The sequence below is a fragment of the Triturus cristatus genome, chromosome 8 (genome assembly GCF_964204655.1).
Source record: "Triturus cristatus chromosome 8, aTriCri1.1, whole genome shotgun sequence".
Lineage (NCBI taxonomy): Eukaryota > Metazoa > Chordata > Amphibia > Caudata > Salamandridae > Triturus > Triturus cristatus.
The window spans coordinates 1615972917-1615993047 of NC_140591.1; the positions used below are offsets into that span (position 1 = coordinate 1615972917).

The 20131-nt window shown below is 44.9% G+C and overlaps 1 protein-coding gene across 1 annotated transcript in view; it reads left to right on the top strand.

Annotated features, from left to right (window-relative positions):
• Window positions 1-19045, top strand: part of TIMM10B (translocase of inner mitochondrial membrane 10B) — a 34530-nt gene extending 15485 nt beyond the window's left edge. Inside the window, exons 2-3 of the mRNA XM_085623547.1 lie at window positions 7372-7467; window positions 17866-19045. Of these exons, the coding sequence (XP_085479673.1) occupies window positions 7372-7467; window positions 17866-18123 (354 nt within the window). The 3' untranslated portion in view covers window positions 18124-19045. The remainder of the gene's footprint in view (window positions 1-7371; window positions 7468-17865) is intronic.
• The last annotated feature ends 1086 nt before the right edge of the window (window positions 19046-20131 follow it).

Below are 20131 nucleotides of genomic sequence, written 5' to 3' on the forward strand. Positions count from 1 at the left end.
TGATGCAGGCTCCATGCAGGAGGATCCCAAACATGGGCACAATGAAATGTGAGGACACTGGCTATCATCAGCCGTCCCCAAGAAGCCTTCAGGGTAGACACAATGTCATGCCCTGCCTGGGAACTTCCCTCCTTTTAGTAACCAAGCAACAAGAGAATTGGCTGGCTCCCCAACAGTTACTCTTCAAGTGTAAATAAGCAACTTCCTACCCAGCCTAGATATTCAATCTTTGGTTAAAAAAGAAGGGTCAATCATTCAGATTTCAAGCGAGAAGAGCTAATGTTGATTACTATTATCTGGAATGGAATGAATGACATTGATTGCCTAGGCCCTCTTTGGTCACATACCAAATTTTTTCGAGTATCAGTCCACTTGGGTCATAACCACTTTCAGGATCCCATGACCTAGGGCACAGCGATATCCTGTTCCTTATTAACATCGGTCATTACAATGTTTGCAGGTTAGTGGCCGCTATTAGGGACTGTCACATCATGAACAACGACGTTCTCTACAAAATGGTCGGTCACAATCTGCTGCAAATTGACAAAGGGTGGGGGGGGTAGGAGAGCGTGTGTGCACCATACAGTGGGGTCCAGATGCGTACATTTGTCCTTTTACCTAGACTTGGCTTCTCTGAGGTAGGGCCAACACCTTCCTGATAGGTGGTTGTCTGCAAGAGGGGTCCCACACTGGAAGAAAAAGGCTGATTGCAGGAAAAAAACAGAGCACAAACCTGGTTTTTAAATACCAAAAAAATGACAGAGCAAGAACTGACGATGTCCAGAGAACTGTAGATGGATCCTTTGGCAAGGAAGGCACCAAACAGCATTGTAGGAAAGCACAGCGCCAAAAAGCGACTCCGAAAACCAAGCTAGGGGTGACGAACCTGCCAAAAAATACTCAACTATGTTGCGAGCAGTCAGACGACATCCTACACTGCCTTAAATATGAGAAACCTGGAAGGAGAATGGCAAAGGTGACTACCTGACGTCTTTGATTAAACTTCTGAAAGAACAAAAAAACAATTGCCATCAAGGATTGGTCTCTCTCCAGAATCTCGTAGCAGCTTCATGAAGGCAAGCTGTCCTTAGTACAGCTCTACAAAGGCCACTACACTACTAGCCAATCTTACTGTACATCTTGGGGTCCGCCCACACTGAGGAAGGAAGCTGTTGCACCCCTGCACAGTGTGCAAGCAACCGCCAAGGCATCCACCACCCTCCAGACTAGTTATGTGGTGGTCTTGGAAGCAGATAAAAAGGGGAAAGTGGGAAAACCCACCAAGTACCTTGCACTATTCACCAGTTTGGGGAATCCCCCCCAAGAATGCATTTTATAACATAAATCTTTCAAGTGGCAGATTCAAAATTTGAAAAAACTTTACACAGGAAAGTTTGAACAAAACATCTTTAGTAGTAAACCATTTGGATTCCAGAAAAAGACTTGTTTGAAATTCTCAATAGTACAGCAGGTTAATAATTTCTTAACTGTGCGTACAATTACACTGGTTCATGATTAAACAAACATAACAGTTTTGTACATCAAAATTGCTTTCAATTCGTTGGTGGAGAATGCCCAATGCATTTCGGGATTATACAAAAATCCCTTCGTCAGGGGCTGACCTGAAAGCAAAACTGGCCAGTTTGATCACTTAAACGAATGTAGCAACCAAGGAGTGATTAAAATCTAGTTCTCAAAAAGTGGAGTGGCAACGCTGCATCGTCTACGGGTAAATTGAACCCCGTGCGGTGTATGGTACCAGTATGACCATTCAACTACTTTTCATTCGTATGCCGGGACGTACTCGAAGTTGGATTCAAAATCTGTGAAGCAATCTGGAACAGACGCGGTCTTGGAAGCAGATACATGCCAGCAGGCCGGTGGCGAAAGCTAGGTTTGCGCACTGGTAGCATCGCCAGGCGGGCACAACAATGCCTGCGTGTTTTTTGCCACTGAAAATTAATGTGTCCAGCAACACATTATTTTGAACGAATTTACTAATAAACACAGTTTAAATTTTTATCACTACAGTGCTAAGGTGTTATTACCATAGTAGAGCATAACTAACTTGAGGAAACACTTGCATTCCTAGAATCACTATGTAGAAGAAACAACTGGGATCATACTATAAACTGCACATGAAAAAAACAGCATGGCACAAGCCATTTATGCAGTTCCACTGATTGCAATATGCTGTTTTTTACCATTGTTGACTGAGCGGAGGGGTATTGCTTCTCTGCTCTAAATGGTGACAAAGAGCGTATAAGACCCTGCCATCTACAAATATATTACACGTGTAGACCAAGCCTTTCCAGCAAAGCATGTATTGGGAAACTTGAGAAATATTCAATAGCTTAGAGTATTTAGATTTTTGAGAGACATAATACAAATATTAAGAAGGTTGGTAGATGTTTTGTAGTGTGGTGTTGAATGGTATTGACTGCTGTGCTGACTTACTTTTTTGATGTATTATAGTTTCTATGGTTTGTCCAACTTGATAAATAATTTTAAAAAGCTTACGATTCCTTATGAGACTAGCACAAAGCAGCAGCTTGTTCCAGAGATTTGGTTGAAATCTGCCTCGGTATTGAATCTGCTTAAAAGTTTGACTTTGAAGGGGAGCCTTCGAGCTAGAACGCAAAAGCCTTACTGGGGTATTGGCATCAAGAAGCTCTGACAAAAACACAGTCCAGTTTGGAACAGTCCTGCTGAACCACACACCGCGCCTTCAACTGACCCCGTGCTTTGGATGGCAGCACACCTGGAAGTCTCTGAATATGATGAGTTTCTGCCACCTGCATCCTGGGTCCACTGAAGCTCTGGATCCCACCCTTGTGGTCCACCATGATGCAGATTACCATAGTACAGGGCAATGCAAATACCTTCCTCACTCACCTTTGCCTTTAGTGGACATGGGTTATATGGAAGGATGTTCTACTTTATGCCGAATGCCAATGGGTGATGCACATAGAGGCTGGTCTCAGCAGGCCTCCAGTAAGAAATCTCTGCCTGCCATTATTCTGCAGTCCTTCTCACTGGATGTCACTTCAGGCACCTACACTGCTATTACTATGCCCTTTAACTCTAATGAGAGCCCATTACTTGTCAAGCAAGTTGTGATCACTCTTTAACAAGCTGCCATTGACCTGACCGCCCTAATGACCTATAGGTCCATAACTCCTGTGCAATGTCTCAGATCTTAGAGAGGCATGTTCCCAACTGGTTACTAAGGTACTGAAAGACCACACGCTTCTGGATGGTTCAAAAGAAGGGCAAGTCTCTGCATGCATGATTGGGTGAGTTCGCTGGTGAAGTGCATGGATAGATGAATTGGATATCCATGCACCCAAACCTGCCCATTCATCTCCCTAGCACTCTGTCCATTTGCTCTCACATTTACATTCCTCCTTTACCCCCACACACTCATTGCACACAGCCCCACCACTCGTCAATTAAAAGGGGTTAATACCATATGGTCTGGGTGGGTAGATCCTATGAAGATAACTATCAAGGGACAGTGTTTAAAGAGTCTACAAAATGCGGATGAACTGTAGCCCGCTCGCTACGGCGTAAATCAGAATGATGACTCACCTGATAAATGTGGTGAGGTGCTCCTGGCCTCAGTCAGGCTACTATACACTTACACCAAGGCCTTGCCAAGTACCACCTTCCCCCTTATGCCCCTGCCCTCTGCACCTACGACATGCAATGTAAGGCTTGCTTCCTGCAGTGTATGGTGTAAGGTTGCAGCAGAGGATAGCTGAATAGGTGGTAGTCACTGTATGTCACTACATGTCTTGTCGGGTGGAACAGGCCTGCAGTGCATCTCTTATTTGAGAGGTAAGAGGATGGCCATATGCACAGTCATGCAATTAGAGCTTCACTGACGGAGACACTAGGGTCACTGCATGCAGGGCAGAGCATAAGGTCCCTGCAGGAAAGTGCTCACTGAGAATGACCGTGTCCCTTCATAGTGTGTATGGTGGGAGGGCAAGAGCATCACTGACAGAAGTGATGGGGCAACTGCATGCAATGCAGAGTAGGGCCCTACATGCCAGAGCTAGCAGTAGGTGTAGCACAGTCAATATGTGGTGTGTATTTATTTATTTGTGGTTATATATATTATGGTAGAGCACTTTACAAGAGAACATTTGAGCCGTACTTGCAAAGATAGGAAAGGGAGAGTTACTTGGCCTGAGTGCACTGGAACGCTTAACAAGAGGTACAAGTTCGGACACTCCTCTGGAGTAGATCTAAGGAAAAACCGTGAGAGGGTAATAACAGACGGAGTGGGGCTAGGAGAATTTTAAGTAACTGGGTGATCATAATCGTATCCCAAATGTCTTTTGCAAAGAAGGGTTATAAGTTCATTTTTAAACTAGGCAAGACGGGGTCGTAAGAAGGGCTGGGCGAAGGGAGATCCATATGCTTGTTGTGTGGGTTCTAGAGGAGGACTGGTCCTGGAGCAGTGTTGCTTGTATGAGTTGGGCTCCAGAAGAAGGGATTCAGAGTTTCTCAAACCACACTGAACATCAAAGTCCTTCAGTTTTCTAGATCAGTATACAGGAGAAGAGTCATGCATGGCTTTGTACGAATTTGTGAGTTGGTAAAAGGTCACTGTAAAGGGGATTTGAAGGTGATCAGACCAGTCCACCAGGATGGAATCATCGGCTGTCAGAGGGAGTCTTTGGAAGTGATCAGTTCCAGAATGGAGCCTTTGCAGTGTGTGGATTTCTGGCAGTGTTGCAAGAGGTCATTGTCATAGAGAAAGGAGGAGAAGGTGTTCAGTGGTTTGTTCTTGTTGCTCCAACGTAAATCACAAAGGTTATTAGTTAAGATGTAATAAACTCCATGCATTCTTCCACCAAGGTGTTGTTTTCGCCCGTGACCTTCACTCTAAGACTGGGTCTTTGTAGGCAGATATTTCACGAGACAGACCTTGAAAGAAGTAGTGGGAACCAGCGAAAATAGATCTGCAAGTTAGCTTGTTGTTTTAGATCCCCACTACTAACTAACGTCACAGTCACAACAGAGGATGTAGTACAGAGATAAAAGAAGAAAGTCCTTTATGTGTTTAGAGGAATCTTTAAGGCAGGTTTCCACAAGGATCATGATGTCCAGATTGAAGTGCATGATCGTGTCCGTTATCTCCAGGCAGTATTTGACTGCATGATAGCAATTGTGGCGTAGGCACTTTAAAGTTGAGCTGGTGGACTTTGAGACAGTGCTTAGTAAGGTCAGTGGGCACATGAATGAAGTTTGCAGGTGTATCGCGGCTGGTTTACGGTGGAATGCCAAGGTTGGCTGTGCCAGTAGAGCATCACTTGTATGCATTTTATTATTCACTGCATTCATTTTAGTTTCGGAAGACCCCGAACAGCTCTGGCAGCTAATCTAGCAAGAATGATTCTCGCTGTGCCTGGTGGAAAGCCCCTCTACACACAGCATGTAGGGGAAGGGTCGCTGTATGCAGTACACTGTGGCAGGTCCACCCAGGGCGGTCGGACAGTAGGGAGGGGCACCAGGCTTGCTACATGGATTCTACAGAGATAGCCACCCGCTCCATGGATATCGGATAGTAGGAGTATGGTGGCACTGCATGTAACATATAGTGAAACCTCTTCTTCAGCGCTGTCCGAGAGGGCATACAGCAGGATCACTGCAGGCGGTGTAACACTGGTTGGCCGTCTCTCTCCATGCTTGTCTGACAGTCACTGTAGATGATCACTGCATGTACTGTGCAGTTACAAAGCCCCTCTCCAAAGGTTGTTTGCCATTGGGGGCGGGAGGGGGCACAGTATGCAACATGTGTAGGGATAGATTAGTTTTACAGGGTTCTCAGACAGTAAAAGTAATACGTGGGGTCACTGAATGCTGCGTACAGTGATTGCTCTCGCACACTGCGGGTGCCCAGTGTAGTTAGTAGGGTCATTCAAACCAGGGCTCAGTGAAGGCTCCCTCCCAAGGTCCTCGAACAAAACAAGTATCGGGGTCATGCAGCATACACTTATTGATCCCTTCTGCATGTTGCTCGCACAATGCCTGTGACAGGATATTTTCTGGTTGTAGTCCCCTCTCCTCAAGAGCTCCAGCCCATGCTGGGTTTTGCAGACCAAGCATCATTCTGATCCTGTGATGTCTGCGGGTGGCCAGTACCACACCAAAGAGTGGTCCCTGAAGTGGGAGAGGTTGTGATGCCTACCCTGGGCAGAGCTGGCCCTATACCTGTGCAAGTAAGCTGCTCGATCCAAGACAGCCGGTGCTCTGACCCAGGGTTCAGAAGCAGTCGGGATCAGAATCCATCTCCAGTATAGTAAGGCAACGGCAAGGACCAGGCAAGAGAAGTGCGGAGGGCATCAGTCTGTGGTCTGATGCACAAGAGGTGACGTCACACCCCCCTCTTCACAGTGGGGTGTAGAGGTGTTCACAATGAAAAATCTAGCAGTATCGGGGGAGGAAATACCTGGGGCTACTCAAGAAAGGAGACCCAGGTGCTCCCTGGGGTGGTACCACGAAAGCATGATAGGAGCAACCTTTACCATGTGCCAGCCATAGCTGAGCCAGGCATTTCTTTATTTTCTCTGCTTTCAAAATGTAAAAAAGTAGCAGATGTGAGGGTAGGGGGAGGAAAGGGTTCGACAGTGTAGTTATATTTTATTTATACCGTATATATGTTTCTAATTTTCTTTTACTGTGTGGGCCATGTTGGCCTCGTTGTCATTTTCAAATACAACTCAATAAAACGTGCTCACAAAATGTATGAAAGTGCCTGACTCGCAGTGCTGTTTTAAGGACACAGGCAGTGGTCTCTGTCAGGCATACCGTCTACTTTACAATTGAGAGCAAAAAAGAGAACGCCCCTCACTCTGCTGACCCGTAAATCTTACTGTACCAATGAAATGGTCATTTGCCACAAAGTGGCAAGACTCCAGATGTCGTGACTGAGAGGTACAACTCCCAATGGCTGTGAACTGGGAGGATCTGCGCGTATTGTTTGTTGATCATATAATCTCTGGCAGAGACGGCTGAAGCTTCCTTTAGGCAGACCTGAAAAGGTCTTTGGTGAATATTGAATCTCCTTAGCGGGAAACTAGTGTAGAGGAAACTATTGATGGGTGGGTGCTGTGGTATTCGTCTTGATCTTGAGCGCTAAACGCCTGCGTGTGCACCAGATCCCGCTGCTGCTAGTTGAGGGTATCTAGTTGAGGGTATCTAGTTGAGGGTATCTAGTTGAGGGTATCTAGTTGAGGGTATCCAATGAACATATTAATGATAATTTGCATCTAATATGTAGTTGCCTGCTGTTCATTACGTCAAGGTTCTGTCTTGTGCACAGTGCTTAATTTACCTCTCAATCTTTTTCTGTTCCAGCTGCGAGACTTCCTATTGGTCTACAACAGAATGACAGAAATTTGCTTCAGCAAATGTGTCAGCAACATGAACTACCGGACCGTGACCATGGATGAGGTAAGGCGCAGCGGTGCCTGCAGGGGTGTCCCAGCATTACTGTATTATGAGATCAGGCATGGAGTTGACCGGTCACAGGGACCCTTCTACCCTTTCACAGCTCGGCTGCAGGGATGACACCAATCTTAACCATATTAAATATGGAAACCCCCAAAGACACCCTTCATTGGCAAGTCCACAATCTCAGATACAAGTCTGTAAAGAAAAGCATTTAAAAGACCAGTAATTTGCAGAAGTGCGTGTTATAAAAACCCTGTAATATATCTGGGGCATGTTACAGTTACCGGGGTTACACCTGTTTATTGGCTTGAGTGTTTCGTTAGACTAGGTTAAGATATAAAAAAACATTGGATCAACCAGGCATAAACCCCTGTTATTGTCTGGGCCGAGGTGTCCATCAGAATAATGGCATAGTCAGTCCGCAGCATTGAGTAATTTTCCACTGTACCCCTGTGGGTGACTGCTAGGCACAAGTCCCTCAAAATGTCCTTTAAATGGTTGACCTGTTGGGAGGCTGGGCAGAGGCTTGTGGTTTCCAGTGCTTGTTATTGTGGAAGCCTTGTAGTATAACCCATTGGCTATCTGCCAAGTTAGTTTAATTTAGTGACACAAGAAGTGATGTGCAGTGAGGTTATGTGAAATATGAATACAATACCTGAGTGACTCTCTTATTTCAGATTCTTGTTTTCCATTGTTTCAATAAGAATCCATCCATATTCTTCTTTTAAGAATGACTTGGTCTGTGTAAGACTCTTCTCTGCAGCGTCAGTTATATCTAATCTCCCATGATTGACTTGTCCCCACAGTCCCCATTCAACGTGTCCAGAGTTCTCTTCAGGTTAATTCAAGGCTAGTCTCTCTTGGAATTTTGAGCCTCTTATTTTCACCTTGCAAATATTCCTTCAGTTAAAGTGTTTCTTTTATTAGTTTTTCTTTTCCTTCCTGTACCTTGAACACCTCGTCATTTTGATTCTTCTTTTCTCCAGTGCCCGCTTCCAGTTAATTTCTTCCTCTTTTTTCTGATTGAGAAAAGAGTGAGTCATCAGCCCATCAAATAAAGGCTCCTCTTAGATGAGCCTTATACATGGGATGAAGAGGGTTGTTCTTCTTTATCTCCTCTCTGTACTCTTTGTTGGTGATATAATGAGTTGTCTTCCTCCACCCTTGAACGCCTGATTGGTTCTGGAATGGTGAAGGAGAGGATGTACTCCACTTTTAAAACCCAGTCCCTCCCTTTTGCTCATGAGGACAATGACCAGCAGCCCGAACTGCTGAACGGAATTACAGCAAATTTGGCAGAAATATATGGTGGGTGTGGAGGGGGGGTCACTTGGGTATCCCACCTGGGTTAAAAAGCTTTAAAAAAAAAAAAAAACATTGTGCCGCGGACTTGAAGGTAAGTTTGTGGCAACATTTTTTAAAAAGAGTACGTCCTCTGCACTTTGTTCACTATTGGCCCCAGAGTCGGTCAGGTCCTGGGGGCATTATAAAATTGTAGGAGGGGGTGCTTTGGGCCCCTCTCCTAGGGCTAGTCTAAGCCCAGGAGACCGCCACCTCCCTGGGCAGACATTTAATTATATGTGGGGGAGCCTTGTGGCTCCACCGCTGCCCCAAGGACCACCACCTCCCTGGGGCCACAATGCCAGATTAAAATAACGCGAGGGAAGCTCTATGGCCTCCCCCGAGGCACAAACCTCCCTTGGGCAAGCCTTTTAAAATAAATACAGGGGCCATGCGACCCCCACAGGCCCGGGGGAAGGGGAGGAGGAGAAGGAGGACATCCACCTCCTCGTCTCAGGAGGCCACGCCCCCACCACTCTGCAAATGCGCCTCCTGGCGCAGTGGTGGTTGGGGGACAAAGTCCCCTTAGATGCTGAGGGTCCTTGAACCCCTTCTGATACCACCAGAAAGTCTCAGCGGGCTTGCTGAGAGTACTCGAAGGCCACGCCCCTTTTTCCCACCACTTTGCAAACTCTGCTTCTGGTGCGCTTCTAGAGGAAGACTAAAGTGGACTACTTCCTCCCCACCCCCTCACCCCACCCCGTTTGCTTTACGGGGCTCACACTTAAATCCTGGCTCAGTCAGTGCTGTATGAGTCACATCTGACATATTCCAGCTGCTATCTCTTAAACTTTTCAAAGTGCTGATAAGAAAAGGGAAATATGCATACACACTGGCAATTGGTGTCCATGGTAGATGACATCAAAACAAGTCTCATTATAACTGATGGGCAAATCAATCAAAAGGACACTACCCTGCACACGAACAGGCAAGTGTGTGCAAATTCAGCAAAAAGAAAGCTTAATAATTTATTTCTTTTCCAGAAGCAACACATAGAAGTTGTTCCCATAGATGGAACAGCAGCTTCAAATTATACCCCGTTCTGCATTTAAGATGTGCCCCACCACCTAGCAGACAGTCAAAGGAGTGGGAAAGATAGTAAGCCAGCCTCAAACAGCGATCCTGTATGTGGAAGGGGGTGCTTACCTCGGACGGAGGTGGCAATAAGTAGCATGACCTGGTGGTGGTGGAGTAGACCGAAAAGGTGGACATGGAGGACTTGTCACACCAGCAGGTGGCAGGATAGCAGTAGAACCAGTTTTGACATGAGAACTGAGACTAGGCACAGGTCCAGAACCAGAAATGCAGTTGTCTCCAAGAGGAGTAGCTCGCTTGCATTGAGATGAGTGTATCCACATTGCCATACCACAACTGTGTTATTTGTGTTGGTCATGAGCAGGACCTGGTAGGTTCTGGTCTGGGAGGCTGCAGTACAGTTTTCCTGTAGTGCATGTGTATACACATTCATTCACTCGCCAGACAGGAGAGAGTGGCAGCCTCAGGTAAGGTAGTTTAAACCTGAGACCTGAAACTGTAGAGACATTGTATAAGCTTTCTGCAACACTGCAAGACTGTATCTTCATCTGTAAATCTAGTTTAGTGGCTGAATCTGGGGGATTTGATGGCAGCATCATGCGTTAGCCAATGACTATTTCATTTGGGCTCAACTCTGTCTTCTGAGTGGAAATAGCTTTGAGGGGCCAGAGTGTCAGCTGCAGATCATCAGGCCATTGCAGTTGAGTCTCCGAGCATATCAAAGCTGCCTTGTTCTTGACGGTACTATTGTTCCCTTCTACCTTGCCTGCTCATTCTGAGTGATATGCACAATGCAAATGCTTGTCTATTCTTAGGACTTTGCAAACTGCCTGTACTACTTCTGACACAAAGTATGTTCCGTTGTCTCTTGCAATCTGGTATTCTGAACCGAGGATTAACATCTCTTGAGTAACCGCTTAGTTACTGTGATGGTATGTGCTCAGGCTCAAGAGTACCATTCCACCCATTCTGAAAGCTTACACACAGTAATTAAGACATAGGTGCAGTTAGCAAAGCTTGGCATCTGGATAACATCCGTCTGAAGGTGCACAAGGCGGGAAGGTGATAAGCGGGGTGATTATACCCTTTAGAGCATTGTGTGACATGTAGATGGCACAGGACTGTCAGTAACTCTGAGCCATGGAAGAAAAGGACGCATACCAATGGGTTGCTGCATCCCATATCATGCCATCCCACCATGGGTTGCTCCATGATGCAACCTGGTGAGGTTGTGGGATTGGAAATATCTCTGCGACTACATGGCCAAAGCAGTCCCTCCACAACTCTTCAGGTTCTTGTTTACGTTTCTGCTTGATCCATCACTATTTTTTAGTTTGAGAGCCTTGCTCCTGCATTTGAGACTGATCTTTTAGTGTTGTTCGGTAAGTCAGTTCTCCCAGAATACGTAGCAGCATAAAGCAGAGTTGTAAGTGGCTAAATCAGCCAGGGTGTTACTCTGTGAGGCATCATCATGAGGATGATTGTGTGTGCCACACTTTAGCACCACCTCCTTCTTAGGTAACTGAAAGGTATTTAGAAGCTTTGAAGGAGAAGGTTTTAAGGGTTCCTGCCAATGTTCAGAAACCCCTCTGCATCTATAGGAACCCAAAGTTGTGTGTTACTTCAAAAGCATACTTAAAGCCTGTGTACAAAGTCAAAATATTTTCTTTGGTTAAAATGCGGGCTCTGATGACGGCAATAAGCTCGGAAACTTGGGCTGATCTCACACTTAGCAAATTACAACTTTCTGCAATCTGATAGTCTGTACATACAGCATAACCACCAACCAGGACACCATTGTTTCAAACTTATTATCCGTCAACAAAATAGGTTAACTCAGTTAAGAATTGGCATATCGGTTATGTCCGCACAGGGTTTGGTTACGTCTGCAGTGACGAGGGAGCAGTCCTGGCGTTCCCCTTCCTCCTTGGTGGGTCTTTACGAGGCAGAGTTAAGGGCTGGAATCAGAGTCAGGGTGATATGAGAAGTGGAAAATAGTACATTTTCATACTGGGACAATTTGGCTAGAGAGGTGTTAAATGTTTGTAGTGAGGAGGGGTACTACCAGATAATGAGGCACAGTAACAGTTAAAGGAGAACTTACACAATATTTTCAGGTACTCCAACAAGATCTGTGGTAGCTGCCACAGTCCGTAAACATGGTGGGAGCCCAGCCGCAACCGGGTCCAGGATTGATGAATAACCAACTATGGGCTTCTGCTGGTCCCTGTGGCACTGCACCAACACCCCAAGTGCAAATCCATTACGTTCATGCCAGTACAAAGCAAAAGTTTTGTTATAACCAGGGAGTCCTAAAGCAGGTGCCGAAGTTGATGCCTGCTCAGTTTTCACAAACACATTTTTGGCTTTACTGGACCAATGCAAAGGTTCAGGGGTGTGTGTGTTTTCTGGCATAGTCTTGCAAATCGATGAGCTGAAATCCACATCGTTGGTCCATGTAGACAACCATGTGGATGATACGTGTGAAAGTAATTCAGTTAAATCTGGGGATTTGGCAGCTTCAATCGCATAACTTTGGTAATTTGTGCTCTCATACAATAGAGGGAGTACTTTGATCGGGTATATTTAAAAATACACCCTCTGGAGTGCAAAGCACAATACAGTTTAATTTGCAAGGAATATCTCTACCTAGCAGATTAGCTGGGGAAGTTGAGCTGAGCAAAAAGGAATATTTATTACTAATGGGTCCCAGGGAGATTGACACAGGGTCAGAAATGGGGTGAGGACCTTGTTGGTTAGAAATACTGACTGCATCTATGGAAATGGCTGAGAGAGGTAAAGGGGGGGGGGGATTCTGAAGTTTCTAGAGGTGATCGATTAGTGCCAGTGTCAATAAGTCAAGTTGTACGCTTAACATTAATGACACAATCTACCTAACGGTCCTTTTGATGTACTTGGATTAAGGTATTCGATACTCGGTCAGAAACCTTTGGGCTGCCTTAAAATTCAGGATAAGAGTTTCGAGCAATCTGATTAAATCCAGACTGGTCGAGGAGAACTGGTGCATAAGACACATTATTAGGACAGTTCAGTTTCCAATTCCCTAGCTGTCCACAAGCAAACATGATCATCCCTCTTCTGGGACATCTCCCCTGCCCCTTCCATTTCCTCTCCAAGCTCTCCCGTCTCTCCTTCCCTCCAGCCTATTGGTACCTCCTTTTGCAGGGCTCCACATCCTTGACTGTTCTCTGCATGTTTTGCAATTTCAGCAACATCCGGTTTGGTTCTGCGTTCTCTTTCGTCCTCTCTTGTGAAGCTAGACAGTGGCTAAGAACCGTCGCTAACTCTACTAACTTTTTAGTCGGCCATTTGATGCAGATGGTAGTTAGTTGGCTTCTAACATTTGGTAACAATTGCTGCACAAAAGCAGCACCTACTGCTTCTTGAACGATCTCTGTTGGACGAGCTGTACTCTAGTACCTTTCAAACACGTCCTTAAGTTTGTCAAAATAATCACATCACTTCCCTGTTATTTTGTTTACAGGTCGAGATCTAAGTCCAGTCGGTTTTCACTAGACAACTATTTGAGAACTCACCCAACAACACATTCTTTGCTGCACTCAACACTCCGTTATTGCCTGAGGCAACCCTCAGCCATGCAAACTTCTCCAACAGTTTTTGTCTCACCTCTCTCAGCACAACCAATTGCAACAACTAATACATATCCACCTTGTTACGTCTCATACTGTATACTTCAAACACTCTCTGCAGTTCCTCTCTGCACTGAGTGAAGTTTTCTACGGTATTAGTGAAATATTTCTTAATACTCATTAAATCCGAAGGTGCCCAAGGTACATGGACAATAATTTTTATCCCCAGCTGCATGGCAGTCACTCAAGGAAAAAAGAGTGGAAGACGAATGGCCCTCATCATCTTCACTGAATTGGGAACAAGAGAGACCGTCTCTCTTGTTCCCAATGGTTCTGCGGTCTGCCTCAAACTTTTAAAGGCAATAGTGGGGCTTCATTTACAACGGTCTCTGCCCCCCGAAGTGGACCATATACAAGGTCTAGAGTAGGGGGTTGGGCCAAGGACAAAATAGACATTAAAACTTGTTGCCCTTGACCCCAAACAATATGTCCCGGGCGTCGGGCTATAGGAATTCCACATCCCTGCCTGCTGTGTCTTGGGATATTTTTGTGGGCAGCCTTGTATACCGCCACCTCCAAGCCCATACCATGATCCATCCCTTTTTTCTACACCGCCTAGGACAGAGGGCTGTGTCCTCCCACTCCCTCGCTATATCTTGTTTTTCCAGAGTCAGACCCAGAAATCATAGTGTCAACTTGTATCTGTTGCTGCCCAATGTGTCACTGATATGGAGGAAGGTAACTTTTGGGTCCATCGGAACTGACCAGGCCAAGACCCTGCCCAGGCAGAATGACCCCCCCCGTGCCAGAACCGGCCTAAATCAGGGCAACCCCACACCGTGTGTAAGAATATCCCTTTCCAGCTGCACTGCATCTGAGAAATGTCGGGGATGCAATCACTGCTATAGTCTGTAGCATGTGAGATGGACCCTATGAAGGTATCTAAGCTGGATCAGCCTAAGTCTCGCCGCGATAGCCGCTGCCCTAGGTGCCCCCAAGGCCTCAGTCCAATCTTTATTCTCTAGATCCCCAAGGTTGGCTACCCATGAGAGCGGAGAATGTGTCAGGTCGATTAGAGATAAGAGTCTAGTATATCTTGGCAATCTTATGGTCTCCCTCTAATGGATTACAGTCACGGAGGTCAGACTGGGCCACAATGTATGGGTCAGTGCATGCCTGAGCTGGAGGTAACAATGAAACTAACTGTGATGGAGCTCGTAATCCGTCTATAGAGTCAAAGTCAGTGCATGGAGGAGCTGGAGGTAACAATGGAACTGACTGTGATGGAGCTGGTATTCCATCTGTAGAGTCTGAAAGAGCTTGAGGACTGTCCCGCTCATTACATCCCCGAGGGTAGAAGTCCCCATCAGGTTTCCGAAATCCCTTTTAGCAAGCTTATTGAGGCTAAAGGGTAATTCAAATTAATAAGAAAACAGCATCCACATTTGATTACAAAATAATATCATACATTGTGAAATACTGACGTAAAGACTATAATACTCAACTCCATCTTGAGCGGGCCAAGACTCCCTTTTCTCTATTTGTGCAGAATCATGAGCATGCGACGTCTGTCTTGAACAAGTGCCTTGGCATGTCTATTTCAAGATCAGACAAGAACAATAGCCAAATCAGTGTAGTCTGAATGACGTGTTTTTACCTTATTTGCTTTTTTTAACAATGTGTCTTGGACTAGCATCTTAATGCAGAAAAACGTTATGTCAGAAATTCCCATCTTAAGATAAGATACAGTATTAAAGGCCGGACACTTGACCACTTGTCATTAGAGGTCCTATGCCCCAGATTAGCATGCAAGATACTGCCAGAAAAGGTCTTGATTGCCAGAGATTCAGCCACTATAGTGAACTACAATGGCTCTATCGGCGAGCAACAATTGCTTTGTTGAAAAAACAAATCATTAAAAATATTTTGAAATATGAAAACTTATGCTCACTTTAAGAATCCAGTAATAATGTAAGTAAGACAAATGCATGCAAAAAACCAAAAGCAAGTATCAGCACACCAAGGAAAAAGTAAAAACTCAAACGTACTTGATAGAAAATTAATATTATTACATTTTCAATATTTTCATCAGATAACATGAATATAAATTTGTTCAGGCTGTCTGACAAAATAAAGTGACATCAGTGCTCAGTGCAGGTGACGGAAGTGCATATGTACAATTGTGAAAATATGTACAGATATATACAATTCTCAAGAATGGTCAGGACAACGATTGTAGAAGTTTCTCTGGTTAGGGCTGAATTGCTCCAAAATGGGATCCAGAGATCTCTAAAACTGAACCAAGTTTAATGTCGACGTTTCGACCCTAGCAACGCATAATTGATGTGTTGCGGCGGGTCTTCATCAGGACAGTAGGACGGCCTGAAATAGATGAGACATAGTGTGAGGGGGTGTTCTAAATTAGGTATGCTGAGGAGGTGGGCTTGTGAAAAAAAAATATATAGATATATATAACTCACCACAGATGTAGGGGGGCGTCCCGTGTAGTGTTGGGGCGGCCAGGATGATCTACAATTAGATCAAAGGATGATCACCTAGTTCTTGCGAGGATTATGTAAATTAGAATGGCGTGCAATTTCAGATTAATGGATCAGGTTTTACCTGCTGAAATCAGAAAAGACGCAGTGTGTCAGTCACGGAACAGGGAGGAATGGCTTCCCCTGCAAGGGAAAGCAAAAGAATCCACGCCAATGTCCTAAAAAAGGGGGGAGTTACAATTTTAAATAAAGGCGTTCTTGAATAACACTGTTAATAAAACTATAACGCAATTTCTACTGATATCGAGCCAAGTCCAAGAGGAGAGGAGCTGATGCGACGTGTGTTTAGTTTGGCAGGGAACACAGCCTACCCAACTTTTGACAACTATATCTCTTTGCTGTAAACAAGTATACAGTGCGCTGGTTCTCCCTAAGAAGTTCTAGATGCAAGTTATACTACTCCATGCTTTCCGAATGCAATGCGTAGAAGTAGGTTTTAGTGTGAAGTTTTTAGATAGAAAGGTTCTTTTTATTATTCTTTTTTGCAACATTTTTTGTGCTGTTATTGTGATATTCAGTGTGATTATATTAGATATTCTAAGCAGCAGGTTGAGACTGTTGCAATAAAACGCTTTTTAGTAAGTGTCTTTTTCTTAGTGCAGTGTGATATTGAACAGAACAAAATAGGGTTGTTTCCAATCACTACAGAATCCCTGGGTCCTTGTTTAGGGCCTGTTAGTAACCCAAAAGCATTGACACCACATTAGCTATGTATTGGGTGGGGTTCTATTGGACTACAATAACCTCTTTCACATTCAAGCGTTGGTGCATTTAACTAAGTTCACTCGTAGTAGTAAGCCAAAGTCTTAGTTTATGCAACAATACAGGTGCACAGGAACATTAACATTGAAGCAATACAAATACAAGATTGTTTTCACAGTACCAGAAAAGCTCTGATTTAGTGTTTCTTCCAACTGATGACCAGGGCAGGTTGAATGAAACTCAAAACAATGATTTGGCTACTTATTCTCCTTAAGGCAGTAACTTGAGTCGCCAAGAAATCACCGTTTTTGAAGGGAGGTGTTATGTTTGTGAGGAGAAAGACAACAAATTGCATAAAGATTCCGTCTTAGTTATTGTTTATTTAATTGATTGAACTCCAGGATGTCCAGGCGGTTGATTACCTCTGCTTCATTTTTATTATTGGGTCCCTCCATTGGAAAAACAATTGACCTTTGCACTGGGTAAACATGAGCTGGTTGTTAGTATCTTCTAAGGGGTGGTGGCGGTTGTATCTTGGATCTTGGTTTACAGTTTGTGGGATGTACCTTAAGGAGTTATTTCGAACTTTTTGTGATGGGTGTTGGAAGGCTGCAAAAGTAGTGCCTGAGATTTCTTTGCACTTTGCGGTCTCCACTTGGATTATTGCTATGTTTCGTGGAGCACCATTCCTTCTGAGAGGCCTATCAAGGCAATGTTCTGCATCCAGTACACTGCAGATCTCCAGGGTGTGCTTGATGGCTAGCTGAGAGCTTGTAGACCAATCGGATTTTGGATTGTGGATTCATACTGCTCTTCAGTGTTAGCTTTTATCACAAAGGTTTGATGTTTGCGTTGAAACTGTAATTGCTGGCCTGGCCCCTCAGGGTTGGTTACCAGCCGAGTCGTTTGCAAAATTGTACAACTGGTTCAACTGTTTCTAAAGATCATGCTACTCGAAATGTACAATAATATGGACATCATCAACTTTCTTGAATTTCTTGCATTTTATCAACTTCCTTGTATTCAAACCTGAAAATTGTCCTAATGTTTTCCTGAGAATACATGCCATTAAGTTATCTCTTTGGGTTGGAATGAAGCAACATTTTAGGCTATGCTCAGAAGTTACATTCTTTGTTTTTTTTTGTCTGCAGGAGAGATGCTTGGACAGTTGTGCATCAAAGCTGATCCGTTCCAACCACCGGCTAATGAGTGCCTATGTGGGGTTGATGCCTGGAATTGTCCAACGCAGAATCAGTGACCAGGAGGCCAAGGTTGCTGAGCTGAACCAGAGTTCAAGCTCAGAATCGTCTCCTGCATTGGCATCCGGGGATGGCACAGACGTACAAAGCATTCCCAGTGGAGAGAGCCTGCAGCCCATACCGAGCAGTGCAGCAGACGGCAGCAGCTAGTCTCGGGTTCTTGAGTTTCTGGAGCCAGCTCAAGATTGTTCTAGGTTAATGAACATTGAGACGAGGGTCTGTAATAGTAACAGATACCTGCTCCTCACATCGTGCAATCTCAAAGTGGCGGATTAACATTTACAGTAACATCTGCAGAAGATAGTATGAAAATCTTGCATTTGCTCAGGGCCTATTGGAAAAATGGAAATGCAAGAACTAACTGCCACCTTCTGTGCATGCCTGGGATCTACGAGCCAGCTAAAGAAGTAATGTTAAAGAGCTGAAGGTGCTAACATACTGCTTGTGTCCATGGGGGTGAGGAGTCCAAGAAAGGGATAATCACAGTAATAAATCAGAAAAGAGGAAACCGGAGAGAGGGGTTCGAAGACCGTCACTGAGCATTGACAGCTAAGGGCCTACCGATTGACTTTCCGAAAGGCTGAAGTGGGCCCCAGTGGTAGTGTTTATTGAATTACAGAGGTAATAGCAGGTCAGTTGCTCGGTATTGCTCCATGCACCGACTATCAGAGTTGGGGTTGGCTTCTCCCAACTATTCAAAGGAAAGTGCTCTCCACTTAATGTTGGCTAGCGGCCATTCACTTTGCCTGTCGCTTGTGACTGCCAGCTTGTTCTGTGACTATCTTAGGTGTGTGGGTCTCTGTCGTCAACACGGCTTGTATGGTCTCTCTGTAGCAGGACTCATTTTATCGTTCTGGACAGATTAATCTCCTCCTTTTGGGATGCTCTGATGATCAACAGATGCCAGAAGATGTTGACCTCCGAGCCAGTTAAAGTTCATGTTTTGCTGCATTGTCCCCCAGTGTCATTGCCTTAACCTTTAAAAGGAGATTTCAGTCCATAAGCCCATTCCACATGATTCCAAATATGCATTTTAATTTAATTGTTTTGCCATAAAGTGGTTTGGTCCCAACATCTGTTGGTATTTATTTGCTACCTTTTGCCATTACAATGTTTGTACTTTCTCTACATTTAACGAATGGCGTGTTAAGTGTGGCTATTCGAGGCACTCCCTCTGCTTCTACTGTAAACCACAGGAGTACATTTCCTTAGTCATGCTTGTAGTAGTGATTCTGACAACAGGTCTTTGTTGGTACCCTGCCCGTGCAAGCAGAAGCAATAGGTGCTGAAATGGGAGTGGCTACATTACTGTGCAGCGGGTTGGAAAGAAGCATGCATTTGTTGCATAGTATGAGCAACTTGTTTCATCAGCAGGGCAATGAAGAATGTATAGTGATGGGACAGGACGAGTGATGCTCCGACGCCTCCTGCCCTTGTTGCATGTATTCAACCCTCTACAATACAGACTTGCTTTCTTGGGGCAATCCCGGCACGTGCACCAACATTGTCCATTTGTTTCATTAATTTTATCTTGGTTATAGAGCCTTAAGTGCTGTACAAAAGCTAATTAATCAAGCATGATTTGACGTACAAAATAAATACCAGCACGATGAAGGTGCACAGCAGGGCACCTCTCTGCAAAACCCTCTTTACACTGGGGAAACCACTGATTGCCTGCCTGTGGAGCATTCATCTGCCATCCCTCATTGGCAGTGGCCCATCTGCACTATTCTTTCCTGGATCTGCCATGCAAGGTAAGACAGGCGGGGAAACTCTGCATGGGCCCGTCCGCATGTGCAGGGAGCGAGCTCCTTGTGCTTATGGGCCACAGGTGACTGGCCAGCCTTGCAGTTTGCTGAATGTTCTTCCACCACACCACAGGAAACACTTTTGGTTAAACAATCCCTGCTGCCATGGTGGAGATCTGTGAATATGCTGGGAGTTTAGAGGCAGGGCAGCTGGCCACCAGTCAAGGACCAGATGGGCAACTGTTTTTATGTTAAACTTTATTAGCAGAATCGGCATACGACAACCTATCATAAGCATGGATCTAAGCAACACAGTATACAAATAAACTGAACAGGCCACAGCTAAGAATTTGAATACATGCTGATGACTGCTGTAGCTTCTGAATATGCTTTCAACCCCCTGGATGCAA